This window comes from Schistocerca serialis, chromosome 8 (genome assembly GCF_023864345.2).
Source record: "Schistocerca serialis cubense isolate TAMUIC-IGC-003099 chromosome 8, iqSchSeri2.2, whole genome shotgun sequence".
Taxonomy (NCBI): Eukaryota; Metazoa; Arthropoda; class Insecta; order Orthoptera; family Acrididae; genus Schistocerca; species Schistocerca serialis.
In genome coordinates, this window is record NC_064645.1 from 378354241 (window position 1) to 378370869 (window position 16629).

At 39.6% G+C, this 16629-nt stretch overlaps 1 protein-coding gene across 5 annotated transcripts in view; it reads right to left on the minus strand.

Moving 5' to 3' along the window:
* LOC126416405 (minichromosome maintenance domain-containing protein 2-like) overlaps positions 1–16629 on the minus strand; it is a 70921-nt gene that overhangs the window by 26281 nt on the left and 28011 nt on the right. For 4 of the 5 annotated variants that reach the window (XM_050084116.1, XM_050084113.1, XM_050084117.1 and 1 more), the window contains exon 2: positions 15962–16081. The exons of the other annotated variant lie outside the window; for it this stretch is intronic. In XM_050084116.1, the coding sequence (XP_049940073.1) occupies positions 15962–15988 (27 nt within the window). In that variant the 5' untranslated portion in view covers positions 15989–16081. The remainder of the gene's footprint in view (positions 1–15961; positions 16082–16629) is intronic. 5 annotated transcript variants of the gene reach the window in all.

The window sequence follows — 16629 nt, forward strand, 5'->3', positions numbered from 1 at the left end:
CTGGCAATGGCAAGGAAAGCGTTTCTGAGGAAGAGAAATTTGTTAACATCGACTATAGATTTAAGTGTCAGGAAGTTGTTTCTGAAAGTATTTGTTTGGAGTGTAGCCATGTATGGAAGTGAAACATGGAAGATAAATAGTTTGGACAAGACGAGAATAGAAGCTTTCGAAATGTGGTGCTACAGAAGAATGATGAAGATTAGATGGGTAGACCACATAACTAATGAGGAGGTATTGAATAGAATTGGGGAGAAGAGGAGTTTGTGGCACAGCTTGTCAAAAAGAAGGGACCGGCTGGTAGGACGTGTTCTGAGGCATCAAGGAATTACAAATTTAGTATCAGAGGGCAGGGTGGAGGGTAAAAATCGTAGAGGGAGACCAAGAGATGAATACACTAAGCAGATTCAGAAGGATGTAGGTTACAGTAGGTACTGGGAGATGAAGAAGCTTGCACAGGATAGAGTAGCATGGAGAGCTGCATCAAACCAGTCTCAGGACTGAAGACCACAACAACAACAACAACAACAACAATTGTTCCACTAAATGTTTAGATCTATTTGAAATATGTGTTATGTCTACTCTTTGTATCCTATCTGCTAGGTATGATCAAACCATTTATAAGCTACTCCTCCCATTCCTAATGCTTCTAATTTATTTAATAGAATCTTAGAAAGGTCCAAAAATATGTGTGTGACACACTCATCTTTATCAAGAGCATCATGTTCAACTTTTGTGAATTCTACTACGGATGACTCCGTATTTTTGCCACTTCAGAAACCAAACAGTGATTCGCGTAATAGATTGTATTTATTAAGGTAATTCTCTAATCTATATTTCATAACTGCTTCTATTATTTTTGAGAATGCTGACAGAAAGGAAATGGGCTGGTAATTTTCTGTCTTCTGCATTACCTTTCTTAAGCAATGGTACAACTCTTGCATGTTTTAACTGCTCTGGAAATGTCCCCGATGTGAAGGATTCATTTATTATATTTGTTAAAGGGCCTTGTATAATCTCTATGCATTGTTTCCGTACACACATTGATACTTCATCTAAGTCTACTTACTTTTTATTTTTCAGTTTTTGAACAGTTTTATTGACTTCATTCTCTGTGGTTGGAAGTAACATTATTGTATTTAGTGCAACATTATTTACGGGTGTTATATTTGTTTTGGGGAATTTTTGCTATAACTTCTCTGCAATACTTGAAAAATGCTTGTTTACATAGTTTGCTAAATGTTGTGGATCATGTATTACCTTATCCCCCTCCCTTAGCAGTATGTTATTCTGCGTTTGTTTGCCTCTCCCCGTTTCCTTTTCTATAACATCCCAGATAGCTCTGCTTTTATTCTCTGCATTATATATTATTTTATCATTAAATGACTTTTTTGCAGCAATTTGGACCTTCCCTTAGATCTTTTTGTATCTATGACAGTTGAAAAGGGATCTGTCGACCCACAGTCTTAAATGGTTGTTATGTACTGGATACAAAATAAAGAAGAGTTACTGAAAAATGTTTATACCATTTACTTACAAGCTTGTGTAGTTCAGAGCACTCTTACAGCTCACAACCCTCTGCAGACGGTGAAGAAGTTACATGACAAGATTTTATGGTACTGCATAGCAGGTCCACCTCGTCAAGAAACTTCGATAAATGTATGTTGAACTTGGTGTTTACATTTCAGGTGCCTTGAGTGAAGGACATGAATAGTAGGTGCAAAAAGAAGAGTTTAATAAAAAAATAAGAGCAATTTTAAAGAAATAATGGGAAAAGCAACCCGAGTAAAAAGTGAAGAAGATATACGCAAGAACACGATGTAGTGTCACCCAAAGTACTGTAATTAAAATGTTTAAGAAGAAGTAATTTTCATTCAGTGAAAAGCAAAGAATTTTGAATAGTTACAAAGAATTGTATGAAGGAAAATAGTTCAGCATTGCAGCAAGATCAACCACAAGATATATTTGTGTGCTTGAGTAAAAACTTGTGAATCAAGAAGAATTCCGAATACTGTTTTCGGGACTATGAGTGCACCAGTGACATTCAACAGCATCTCAGCAGTGGTCAACCAATGTGACAATAGCGCAGCTTTGCTTTGCAGAGCAGCAGCCAGTCAACTGACTAAGCAACACTGCACAATTGCTCAGCATCGGCAGCACAGGGCAGTTAATAGTGTGACATATAAGATGAGCTGTAAATAACACAGAACTCAGTATTTTTTAAAGATTAGTTAGTAAAAACAGAACCCTTACAGGATCATTAAATGTATTCACAATTGCTGATGTGCAGAACTATCACCTGTAGAATGAAATGATGACAATGACAATTTGTACTGGACCAGGACTCAAACCCGGATTTCCTGCTTATTGTGAGGAGTTATCTTACCATTTGGCTATCTGTGCATGATTCAAAGGTTAGACCCAAACCTCCATGTGTCATCAGCCATGCATCTGCAATGTGTACTCGTACATCTGTTATACATATTCCCTTACAGGTGAGACATTTGACTTGAAAGTTGCTTGCCTGGAGCATGCATGTGTGTCCAAAGGAACTTAGCATTTTATTCAGAATAACAAGGCACTGTACTATCGTATTTATCCGCCAACACTGGACAAATGACTTTCAAGTAAAATGTCTCACCTGTATGGGAATATATGTAATGAATGAAAGAGTGCTGGCCTTAGAGGCATGGCTGATGGCATATGGAAATTTAGAGCTGACTGTGAGCCATGCATGGATAGCCAAACGGTAAGGCAATTTCTCGTGATGAGCTGATGGTTTTCCATGTTCACAATTAAAAATACATGCATCTGCAATGTGTACTCGTACATCTGTTATACATATTCCCTTACAGGTGAGACATTTGACTTGAAAGTTGCTTGCCTGGAGCATGCATGTGTGTCCAAAGGAACTTAGCATTTTATTCAGAATAACAAGGCACTGTACTATCGTATTTATCCGCCAACACTGGACAAATGACTTTCAAGTAAAATGTCTCACCTGTATGGGAATATATGTAATGAATGAAAGAGTGCTGGCCTTAGAGGCATGGCTGATGGCATATGGAAATTTAGAGCTGACTGTGAGGCATGCATGGATAGCCAAACGGTAAGGCAATTTCTCGTGATGAGCTGATGGTTTTCCATGTTCACAATTAAAAATACATTTAACATATTTCATAACGGCTGTCGTTGCTGCAGTGCCTGTTCCTTTGTCAATGCATGCATGTTCAAAGGAATTTTGCATCATAATTCAAAATAACACAGGCACTGCAATATCGTACCTTAGAGGATTACTTTGCTGTCTGGCTGGCTGACTGATTGTTCAAAACCATTTTTATCAGGAACACGTAAATATATCAAGTTGAAATTTATATCACATACTAATGTCTATGGTCGCTTGGTGACATAAAAAAGAGAAGCATCTAAGTCAATGCAATCAAAATAATGGCCATTCAGTCACATATTTTGCTGTTCACAAACGCGCTCATCGAAATCTACCAGGTACTTCATGCTGACCTAAAATCATGAAATTTTCAACAGAAGCATGGTCTCACTCTACAAGCAGCGGAAAAATTCTGATGACTATTAATTTGTAATTAAATTACAGGAAAAAAAAATTCATTTGTTATCAGATTCTCTGTTAGACCATAAATCTGTTAAGACCCCTTTTCCTCAAGAACAGACTGATGTAGCTAGTTGGAATTTATGTCACATACTAACCTCTATGGGCCCTTGGCAGTGTAATAAACATTAGCTTATATACTGAAGAGCCAAAGAAACTGGTACACCTGCCTAATATCGTGTATGGCGCTCACGAGCACTCAGAACTGCCACAACATGACATGGCATGGACTCGACTAATGTCAGAAGTAGTGCTGGGGGGGAACTGACACCATGAATCCTGCAGGGCTCTCCAAAAATCTGTAAGAGAACGAGAAGGTGGAGATCTCTTATGAACAGCATGCTGCAAGGCATCCAAGATATGCTCAATAATGTTCATGTCTGGGGAGTTTGGAGGCGAGCAGAGATGTTTAAACTAAGAAGAGTGCTCCTGGATCCACTCTGTGGCAATTCTGGACATACGGGGTGTCACATTGTCCTGCTGGAATTGCCCAAATCTGTCAGAATGCACAATGGAGATGAATGGATGCAGGCGATCAGACAGCATGGTTATGTACATGTCACCTGTCAGAGTCATATCTAGATGTATCAGGGGTCCCATACTCACTCCAACTTGTAAGTGTACTGTCAAATCACTGGTTTAATTGTGGAGTATCTTTGCGGGCAGCCACATCTAGATAGTCGAGCATGGGACACGGAAATGTTATGTTGTGTAGAGTGTAGCTCTGCATGTGAGAGGCATTGTTAATATGGAAGTTGAAGTGTTGCTACAAGTCCTACAGTAAAGTGATAAAATAAGTAAATGATTCAGAGGAAAGTGCGTCAAGAAGTAATTTAAAAATGAGCGGTGCTTCTGATAACGGATTTGTGTATCCTCTCGTTGCGTGTCGTACCATACTGTATCAATCATACGCGCTGTGTTCGGTCTCCCAGTATGAACTGATGTGAATCAGTATAGATTAGTTACCATAAAAGAGTACAGTCAAGTGCCAGTGTTTTCTAGCGAGTGTGAGGACGTGCGTTCGATCACCGCGTTTCCGCATTATCAAGAATCACCTGCGCTGCGACTGTTACACGCATGCTCGTACACAAGTGAGAACTGATAACTGAAAAATTAACTTTACAAACAGTGTTATATCATTACTAGTGTCAAGGAGGTCTATTACCAGATATCTGTATGTGTGACGAGCGTAAGAACTTTTGTTCGATCATTCGGCTTCCGCATCATCAAGAATCACCCGCGTCGTGTCGGTTACACGTACGCTCGTCTGAATGATATTGTGGACAGATAATCATCAAGATTGTTAATTGAGATAAACATTTACGACTTAGAATGTAACCAGTACAACCTGCGTTTTTCTTTTATCATCTCGGAATATAGTTGTTCATACCAAACGTAAGACAGTGTTGTGCTTTGACGTTGAGTGGCTCCCCTAGCTTGCTTGCATATTTCACTAGATAATTACAGGCAAGCCAGTAGCAGTGTGGAGCAGAACAATATGACCACCGTGGGATTACCAGGTACGTGGTGTGGATATGGCGCACGGTTGAAACGACAACCAGTTTAAAGTACCGTACCCCACCCATTTGTACTCCTGGGCGTGTTACATGGTGACGTGTATTCAGGACTTGCAATTTTCGGATAAGAAGTGCCGTATAATTTATTAGGAGGGAGAACTGTTTCTGTATATCTGTTAATTTGGATTCGTGAGTGCCGTCACGCTAGCTGTGGGATGTGTACGTCAAAGAACTTGTGACACAGTGTATATACTCGTCTGATCCGTGACAGTGCAAAGAACTAGTGCTACGAAATAAACATACTCCACGGTGGTGCGCTTTTGGCAATGCTAGCGGCACCTATGTGCGAAAGTGAGCACTAATATGGTAGCCATTATTACTAGGAGCGACGCTTTGCAGAGATGGTGCAGTGCTGACAGCCGGATGGCATCAACTGAGTTGGCGCTACGCAACAGCCGCGACTACGGAGCCATAAGACAACACAAAGTTAGTCACGCATCACCACGTTATCTCACGCAACTGAAGCAATGAGAGTAATTAACTGGCAGTGCAGATTGCATTCTATAATTACGTAATTACAAACAGTAACAGTTGAAATTCTTTTGTATCATTAAATTAATGTCACAATACAATATTTACCTTGCCGATCGTACAGTAAACTTAAATGTCACTGTCAGCCCCTGCTTACTTAGTAGTCTAATTTTTTAGCAACAGTTAATACAATTGCAGAACTATACGTTAGCTTATATTGACTTTTTTTCTTTTCTTTTACGTGATCTTGCATGTTATGTGTGCTTGTGAGCACGAATTGCAGCATTGAATGCATACAGTGTTGTAGTTTGTTTGTGGCTATTGCCATCTATTCTGTGCTAAGAGTGTTGTGATTTGTTTATTGCTCGCTTGAGTGACTTATCTGTAGTTAAATATGGCATATAATGAGGTTGGTGCAACTGCAGTAGGCAGATAGGTGAAAGTAGACTCTTTAGGCAAAAGTAATCAAATGGAGACGAAAACAGAAGCAAGGAGTAGTGAAGCATCGAATTCCGGTATGGGGGACAGTAGTCTATCAACAGAGACGGGAAGTCCTAATGCAATGTCGTCACCAATCATGGAGACGCTTAAACGGAATGAGTGTAAACTTAGGCCTGTCCATTGTTGACATGCTCAAAACTTTATTGCAGGACAACCAGAAACAATTAAAGGGAGAAAACAAACAAGTAAGGGAAGAAATTATGCAATCAGTAGACAACCAGAAACTGTTATTGAATGATAACAAACAAATAAAGGAAGAAATTAGGCACCAGAGGCATGAAAACAAACAATTAATGGAAGATATTACACGATCGGTAGAGCATATAAACGAACGACTCAGTAAAAAGATTGACGAGACTAATGAGGCTCTAGGGAAACTGGCTGAGTCAAGTCATCAGAGGATAGATGAACTTACCGTTCGGTTTGAGGAGAACATTGTAGGCAATACTAAATGTTTTGAAAAGGTAGAATTGGATGTCAAAGAAGCGAAGGAAGAACTTACAAAAATGGTTCAGGTTTATGACGAGCATTTCAAACAACTGGATGAGGAAGTGAAACACTGTAAACACAGGATATCAGCTGTTGCGTTAAACCAGGATGCTTATGCGCAGGGGGTAGAAGACGTGTACAGTGAGGTAGGCAAGACTAAGGAACAGGTCGGTCAGCAGGTGAAGAGTGAAGTGAAATCACTATTACTTGATGGAAGCATTGCTGGAGGTAGGTTAATTGGTATACAAAATGACAAGGTCTTCCTTGGCATAGGGAATTTAAAGAACTTCGAACCAAATGGGAGATGGCATCCTAAAGATTTCTTAGATCAATTTAAGGGCGTGTTGTCTGAACTATGGGGCGAGCAAAGAAAGGTACGCTTTGTTGCAGCAAGATTGGAAGGTGAAGCTGGTACCTGGGGTATGAGAATAGGACATAAGCGTACAACCTTTGCTGAATTTGAAAAGGAATTTTTGCAACAATATTGGTCGAGACGGAAGCAAAATGAAGTACGTAACAGTCTAACCAAGGTAGAAGGTTTGAGAGAGGGCATGACCAGAATTTAAAGAAGTTTTTCCAAGATTATTATGAGAGAAACTTGTATTTAGATGAACCGATGATGACAGAAGCAATAGTGTCCCTAATCATAAGTAAACTACCGACAGGAGTTCAGGATAAGTTGTTAGCAATTCCTAGAGACGACTTAGAGGCAATGAAGTCAGCCTTAGGACAATTAGACACGTTGTATGATTCATGAGGAACAGGAGGAGGAGAAGGTGATAGTAGAGTATCAGGGTACAACAAATCCAATACAGATACCCATTTAAACCATAACAATAGACATGATGGACGATATTGGAATAATAATGGTAGGAGACATGGAGGTAGTTTCTGTGGCCATGGTGGTCACAGAGGACACAGTGGTGACTGTGGATATCGGAACCCAGGGCATGATGTATCACATGACCAGGTGCGAAACTCAGATCATAGCCCGGATAGGCAGCATATGAAAGGAACACCGGAAAACTGGAGGAGGTTTCTGGCACGGCCCGATCAGGAACAGAGGATGGAGGGCCCATTATTATGTCTATTCGCAAGCTGGATAATGTGACAGAGATTGTGGAAGACCTAATGCAAGAAGCTGGTGAAGGCCATGAGGAAGCTATACAGCCTATCATTGAAGCAGAAATCTTTGGTACTCGTATCGATGTGTTAGTGGATTCTGGTAGCCAGGTCAGTGCAGCATGTCAGAAGCTCTATATGGAGTGGTTGGAACAAGGAAGGAGAATACCCAATTTTCCTGTACATGGAATATGTATCACAGGTGCCGTTGGTGCAAAGAGCAGGGTTATTAAGGAACAGACCTAAGTCACAATGAAGCTTGGCGATGAAGATTATGATGTGTTGGCACTAGTCATGCCCGGGTTGGCATTGCCCATGATCTTAGGGGTCGACTGGTTAAGTGAACAAAAGGCTCAATTAAACTTTGGAAAAGGATGTGTGGAAGTGCCGGAAGGAGGAACGGAAGTTGTTATTGCCTTTAAAGAGAGGATTAATGTCAAGAAGTAGTTGGAACAAGTAAGATATGCTATGATATCGATCTGCAACTAACACCACAAGGCGCTGTGAAAGGAGATTCCGGAGCTCTGAACAAGAAGCAGTGGAGATGGGAAGGCAAGACCAGCACAGAAGACATTGAACCTGTTGTCAAACGGAAACTCCAGTTATTAGAGCATCAAGACCGAGAGATCAAAGAAGAATTGGTGAGGGTCCTGCAAAGGTACAAGCAGGCTTTTTCACGTGAATCTGATATAATCAAGACAGCTGAGTGCAAATTACAAGTGAAGGAGCATGAACCATTTTTTGTACGGCCTTATGTTATACCTCAATTGAAACGTGAAGCAGTGGAAGAAGAGCTCCAGAGAATGTGGCCAATGGGAATAATAGAAAGGTCAACTAGCCAATATAACAACCCAATGTTTGTTATGGAAAAGAAGAATGGGGATGTCAGTCATATTGGATGCACGTCCAGTGAATAAAATTATTATTCCAGAAAGAGACAGACCTGAGAATTTGGAAGAGTTACTCCAAAAGATTCATGGAGCAATTGTATTCAGTAGTACTGATCTTCGATCGGGGTACTGGCAGGTCCCTCTACATAAGGATTCAAGACCCTTTACTGCATTCCTGTATGGAGGAAGAAGCTACCAGTATCGTGCACTACCATTTGGCCTTAATATTTCCACATCTGCCTTTGTTAGAGCATTGGATAAGGTACTGGGCGAGCAGTTGAGTAAGAAGGTCACTGTGTATGTTGATGACATCCTGACAGCAACTGCAAACTGGGAAGAGCATGTTAAAACACTTGAAGGAGTACTCATGGGCTTTTGAGAAAGCAGGAGTGACAGCAAATTTGGAGAAATTGGATTTTGGAAGGAGTGGGGTTAAGTTGCTTGGCCACATCGTTAATGCGCAGGGGATCAAATCGTGTGAGGACAAACTACAAGCGGTCAAGGATTTTCCTGCAAAACGCTGTAAGAAGCAATTAAGAGGTTTCCTTGGTTTATGTGGATGGTATAGGAAGTTTATAAGTGGTCAGTCACTTAGTAATCCACATTTGTTGAATCTGCTGAAGAACAAGGTGTTATGGGATTGGACAAATGAATGATAAGGTGCTTTTGAGGAAATAAAGCAACAGCTGTGCAATCCTAAGCTGCTTTCGCACCCAGACTTGAGCAAGGAGTTTAACTTGGCTTGTGACAGCTCAGACTATGGATTAGGAGTGCACTTATACCAACTGGATGAAATGGACTCTGATAATATTAAAACAATCGGATTTGCAAGCAGGGCTCTGACTAAATGGGAACGGCAATATACAGTCACAGAGAGAGAGGCACTTGCTGTCCTGTAGGGGGTTTCACTAAATTCAGTTATTACCTGGCTGGCAGAACCACCAAGGTAGTCACAGACCATAAGGCACTGACCTTTCTACTTGATGGCAAATTATACCATAGATGTCTTACCAGGTGAGCACTTGCCTTACAAGAATATCAGTTTAGTGTTGTCTACCGACCTGGGAACCAGAACACCATACCTGATGCACTTTCGAGGATGCCACCTGGCGTTGATGATATAAATGTTAATGGACCACAGGGGCAGGAATTAAGCATTAATTTGATCAAGGGCGTTCAATACGAGTAATTTGTTACCAAATTACTTAAGAATATCTGACGTGAACAAAATGAAGATCCTGCATTGAAGAGTGTGCAAGTGACATACGGGTGTGCTGGAGAAGATAAATTGAGAAAATATTTAATTCATCACAACATTCTATACTCTTGTTTGGATGAATTGTCACAGGTTAGGAAGTTGTGCATTCCGGAACATGCTGTTGAGAAGCTGGTGTGGTACACGCATTTCAGTAATGCACACTTTGGCGCAACCAAATGTCTGGAAAAACTAAGGAAGGAGTGTATTTTCTTTGGTATGAGCAAAGAGATTAGGAAGATATTACGGACCTGTGATGTGTGCCAGTAGACTAAGACAAGTACTGTTAGCCATCAGGGACCTAAGCACCCCATAATTCCTGATGAAATCAAAGACAGTGGCCGTTGATTTGCTTGGTCCACTGCCTAAGTCCTGTGGCAATTTCACGCAGCTCATGGTGGTGTTGGAAGTGTGCTCAAAATATGTAAAGTTCTACCCCCTAAGGAAAGCAACTGGTAAGTTGATCTGAATGATATTGTGGACAGATAATCATCAAGATTGTTAATTGAGATAAACATTTACGACTTAGAATGTAAACAGCGCAACCTGTGTTTTTCTTTTTATCGTCTCGGAATATAGTTGTTCATACCAAACGTAAGACGTTGTGTTTTGACGTTGAGTGGCTCCCCAACTTGCTTGCATATTTCGATAGATAATTCCCGGCAAGCCAGCAGCAGTGTGGAGCAGAACAATACGATCGCCACGGGATTACCAGGTACATGGTGTGGATAGGGCGCACGGTCGAAACAACAACCAGTTTAAAGTACCCCACCCATTTATACTCCTGGGCGTGTTACAAACTGCACACACCCCACACCATTACAGCACCTCCAGCAGCTTGAACATCCCCCTGCTGACATGCAGGGTCCATGGATTCATGAGATTGTCTCCATACCTGTACATGTCCATCTGCTTGATGCAATTTGAAACAAGACTCGTCTGACCAGGCAATATGTTTCCAGTCACCAACAGTCCAATGCCAGTACTGACAGGCCCAGACAAGGTGTAAAGCTTCATGTAGTGCAGTCATCAAGAGTACATGAATGGGCCTTCAATTCCGAAAACCCATATTGATGATGTTTCGTTGAATGGTTTGCACGCTGACTGATGATTGCCCAGCATTGAAACCTGCAGATTGGCAGAAGGATTGCACTTCTGTCATGTTGAACAATTCTCTCCAGCTGTCATTGGTCCCGTTCTTGCAGGATCTTTATCGGCCTGCAGCGAAGTCACAGACATGATGTTTTACCGGATTCCTGATATTCACTGTACACTTTGAAATGGTCATATGGGAAAATCCCCACTTCATCGCTACCTTGGAGATGCTGTGTTCCATCACTCATGCGCCGACTGTAACACCACATTCAAACTATAGGAAATCTTGATAACCTGCCGCTGTAGCAGCAGTAACTGATCTAGCAACTGCGCCAGACACTTGCTGTCTTATATAAGAGTTGCTGAGTGCAGTACTGTATTCTACCTGTTTACGTATCTCTGTATTTGAATATGCATGCCTATACCAGTTTCTTTGGTGCTTCAGTGTAAGTTAGCGTAATCAAAAGGTGTGGCCATATTTTTATACTCGTAAACTCACTCATTAAAACCTACTGGGTATTTTGCCTGGATGTAGATTCAAGAAATTTGGCAGCAAGCAAGGTTTCACAGCACAAGTAAAGGAAAAAGTTGTAAAATTTTTAATTTCTAATCATATCAGATGAAAAAAATTTTCATTTTTTATTTGTCTGTCTGTCCATCTATTAAGAACCCTTTCTCAGAAATGGGTAGATGTATCAAGTCCAATTTTATGTCAGATACTAATGTCTATTGTCCCCTGGCAGTATGAAGAATGGAAGCTTCTAAAGCAGGGCAATCATAAGATGCAGTCATTTATGTCATTTATCTCGTTTATGTCATATATCTTGACACTCTCAAACCTGTAGGATACTCCCCACTGACCTAAGATGATAAAATTTGCCAAGCAGCTCTTTTTTTGTCATGTGTTATCTGACTATCTCTCTGACCATCTGTTAAGACTCCTTTTTCTCAGGAATTATAATAGTAAATGCAAAATTACACAAAAAATTTAATTTTAAATCTTAAAATTAATACAAGCTCAAAAATCTCCATGGACTGATAATTGCCATATCAATATCAGAGAGAGGCAAAAGTCATCGAGATTCTTCATTCCTAAGATGAGTTTATGTGAAACCCTCAGATCACAAATCCTACTCACACATGTCCAATTTTTCTGTGTTAGAATAGTGTGTAAAAGTTACTGAAACAAATTTCATTGGTTAAGGTCAGTGGTGTTCAAATAGATTCATACTACTGAAGTGTTTTTAAGTATATACAGGGTGTAAAGATATGAGTGTAAACGTTTTTATATGTGGTACCTTAATATGTACATATTCCAACGTGTTGGTTGTTTTTTTTTTTCCCCCTATGTCTAACAGTATTTCCATAAATACATTGCATAATATTCTACCTGATGTTTCATGCACAGTCATAACTGCACCAACAAGTGGACTACACATGTTAGTGTCCACACTTCAACATGACCTGTTGCCTATGGCAAAATAAGTATTAATGGCTTGCTCTTGTCAAATGTACTTCAAGGTACTAACCAACCTATAAACATAATACTGCCAGAGCTATAATTATTAGTCTGTAATTGAGGTAAATGCTGATGTAATGTTGTTCTGTATCCTGTTCTCAATCACCAAGTTAGGTGTTAAAGAAATTGTAAGAAATGGCAATTAGTAGTACAGCACAAGTGGAGAAATTATATAAATTATATGAAATACGTAATAGTATCACTAAACTTAAAACCCAAGGGGAGTAATTAAGCACTCGCATTTCAGATCTAGAGAGACAAGGAGATAAGTATCTACAAAAGTATATACAATTTCTAAAATACAAGAAACCTTAGGAAACTTAGCTAATGATATAGAAATATTTAAGCAGTGTGACTTAGACATCTCTAAAAAAACTGAAGAACAGTTTAAAGATGTGAATATTAAGATGAAACATATAAAAGAATCTTCAAGTAGTAATTTCAAAAGTATGAATAATCAAATCTCAGGTGTGTGACTCTGAGGAAAGGCATTACAACGTAGTAGAGAATTGTTTGACGTAAATAATGATTCAAATGGTTAGACTAATTTGGAGAAATGTCTACTGGCATTAGTTGGATAAACGCTACAAGAAAAACTCAACTCTACTTGAGCTATCACTAATTCTTTGAACAATACTGTTGAGCACCATAATGAATTTCAGAAGTTATGGCAAGCCTTGGGAAGTACACAGCAAGAACAATGAAATAAAATGACTGTCACTAGTTCAGGGATATGGAATATTTAACAGAAGTATTTCAAAGGGGAAATGGGATGAATTTGTCAAAGCAGATTTCTAAATTTAAGCTAGATTGTGAGGTACATCTTGTTGAAGTATGTTCTCTTGATCTTTACCAATGAGGTGGGAAGATTCTAAGAAAGTAGATTTTACACTTAGTTATCTAGTGCTTCACATGGCAGAATGAGGAACTGCTCACTCAGAAGAATATATATCTTGGGATGATTTCCAGTGCACAGATGAAATTAATGCTAGACTTACTAGATCCTAAATACTATAAAAATACATAGGGTGGACAAAAATACATCAAGTGGCATTTAACTAGCTCTAAATATTTAGATAACCTGGTGGAGGAAAAACATTTGGTGCAATTCCTCATTAGGAAATTAACTTACTACGCGAGGAAAGAAATATTGTATAGCAGACAGAGACTGTTGATGATCTGTTAATCTTTATTGAAGACCTGGATATGCTTAAGAAAAAGAAAGAGGGGATTACATAAGGGGAGAAAACAGCAAGACAGAGAACAGTGAAGGACATCATCATCATCCATCAAAATTTCAAAAGAGAAAGGAAAGTAACTTCTATCATGTAGAAAAAAAAGACACAACAGTAGCTCAAATAAAACAAGAAATGGTCAACACAATAATAGCTCACAGGTATTTATACACAGCAACATGAATGCTTTTGATGCTAGTAAAACATGGAACATCTTTTACTAACCATGGCACAGAAAAAAGCAATTATCCCATTATAGTAATGGTAAATGGGGTACATGGGCCAGAAGTCAGGATTGTTCTTCTTCTATTCAGTAATCACAGGCCCTGTAGATAAAACACTGCATCAACAATTTTCTTCCATCTTCTTCTATCTCTCGCTGTCTCTCTCTGTCCTGCGGGGATTCCTAAAGCTGCGATATCCCTCTCTATGTCGTCTTTCCATCGTGTGCAAGGTCGGCCTAATGGTCTTGTTGCTTGGAGAGTGCCCTCAAATGACTTCTTAGGAATTCTCTGGCTTTCCATTCTAGCCACATCCCTAGCCCATTGCAGTATCCAACTTTTTAATTTCTTGGAGATATTGGGTCACTTCACTAACTTATAAATTTCAGTTTTCTTTCGAGCTCTCCATATGTCATTCGACAACACAGGTCCCAAGGTTTTTCTCACCACTTTTCTTTCGAAAACATTCAGTTTTTCTCTTCCTTTCTAGGTACACGCTCAGCTTCTGAACCATACAGCACTACTGGGCAGATGGGGGTTGGGTTGTTTGGGGGAGGAGACCAGACAGCGAGGTCATCGGTCTCATCGGATTAGGGAAGGACGGGGAAGAAGTCGGCCGTACCCTTTTAAAGGAACCATCCCGGCATTTGCCTGGAGCGATTTAGGGGAATCACGGAAAACCTAAATCAGGATGGCCAGACGCGGGATTGAACCGTCGTCCTCCCGAATACGAGACCAGTGTGCTAGCCACTGCGCCACCTTGCTCGGTACTGGGCAGATGATGATGTTATAATATCTTTATCTTAGTGGTGACTGACAAAGCTTTACTTTTGAATGGGCTGCTTAGAGCATACAGACGTCTTGATCCTGAGGCTATTCTCTCATTTATGTCCAGAGTTATGATATTTTTACAGCTGAAGCATGATCCAAGTCATTTAAACTGATGAATTTTCAGAATCCAGGATGTAACAATAAAATCATAGGCCTATATACCGAGAAATTGCTCGTTTTCACACAGGCTGTTCCAACAAGGCAATGGTTATTGGAGGAGGAGGACAAGAAATATCAAACAAAGCCTATAATGGTAGGAAATGTGTGGGGAGGGCATGTAGATATTCACATAGACTCAGGAGGTGAGATTTCTTTGGTATCCAAGGATTTTTTGGAGACACATATAAATAAGAGTACTTGTCTCATATTAAAAGTGACTGGAGCCTATACTGTTGTAATAACAGGAAGTAAATGAAAGTTAATTAAATAAGTAAAAAGTATACCCATACACATAAATAAATTTAAGTTCATACTAACTTTATGCTAAAGTACTGTACTGAAACAGTGGAGATTCTAGTTATGTAATAAGACAAATCATTTAGCAAATAGATTAATTGTATTACTACATAAAGTGCATTTAGTTGCTAATGCTCAGGCATTGAGCAAAGACAAATCAAGAGTGGTTGTGAGGAATTAAATTAACGTATATGAACATTAACTGAAGAACAAAGTCATGATTTATATAAAACCATGTTAAACTATAGTAATGTATTTCCGATAAACCTGGAGTGATTGGCAAGTATATGTCAGTTTAAAATAAAAGATAATGAACCATTCTTCTGTAAACTGTATCCTGTTCCACCAAGTTTACAACCTGCAGTAAATGAAGAGATAAATAAAATGGGGGAAAATAAGGTAATAGAAAGAAGTTTAAGTGTATATAACACTCTCTTATTAATAGTAAGGAAAACTACAAGAGGGGTGTACTTGGTATTGGATGTATGAACACTCAACAAACACATAGACAGAGAGAGACCCATCTGTACTGATGAACTGCAAGTTTAATCATGTGAGTTATGTTACCTCAATGGATTTGATGAATGGGTTCTGGCAGGTAAAATTGTATGAGAATTCATGAAAGTATACAGCATTTTTTTTTTTTGATAGAAAGTCATATCAGTTTAGGATATTACCTTTTGGACTGAATCTGTTTTGTTCATACATGCTGTTGTGGTTGGCAGGAGAGCCAACACCGTATTACTAGAGGAGGCCGAAATGCACGTGTTTTAGCTCAATGCAGACTGGCGTGAGGTCTGGAACAGGACAAGGAAATTAGAATTTAGAAAAACGGACATAGCTGGTGGAATACTTAACTTTAATCCATTAATGGTGAACGTCGCTCTTGACGGTACATGATTCACAATATCAATAGTAACTGAACATGGCGCCATGCTAGGTCGTAGCAAATAACGTAGCTGAAGGCTATGCTAAACTATCATCTCGGCAAATGAGAGCGTATTTAGTCAGTGAACCATTGCTAGCAAAGTCGGCTGTACAACTGGGAGAGTGCTAAGAAGTCTCTCTAGACCTGCAGTGTGGCGGTGCTCGGTCTGCAATCACTAATAGTGGCGACACGCGGGTCCAACGTATACTACCGGACCGCGGCTGATTTAAAGGCTACCACCTAGCAAGTATGGTGTCTGGCGGTGACACCACACATGCACTGAATGAATCCTCAGATAAAGACTTATTACAAGATTTAATTATTTCTGCATATGATATTTTGCTAGTCCACAGAAATGGGAAGAACATTGCATGTCATTAACTAAAACTTTACTTAAGAACTAAAGTTTCTAGAGCA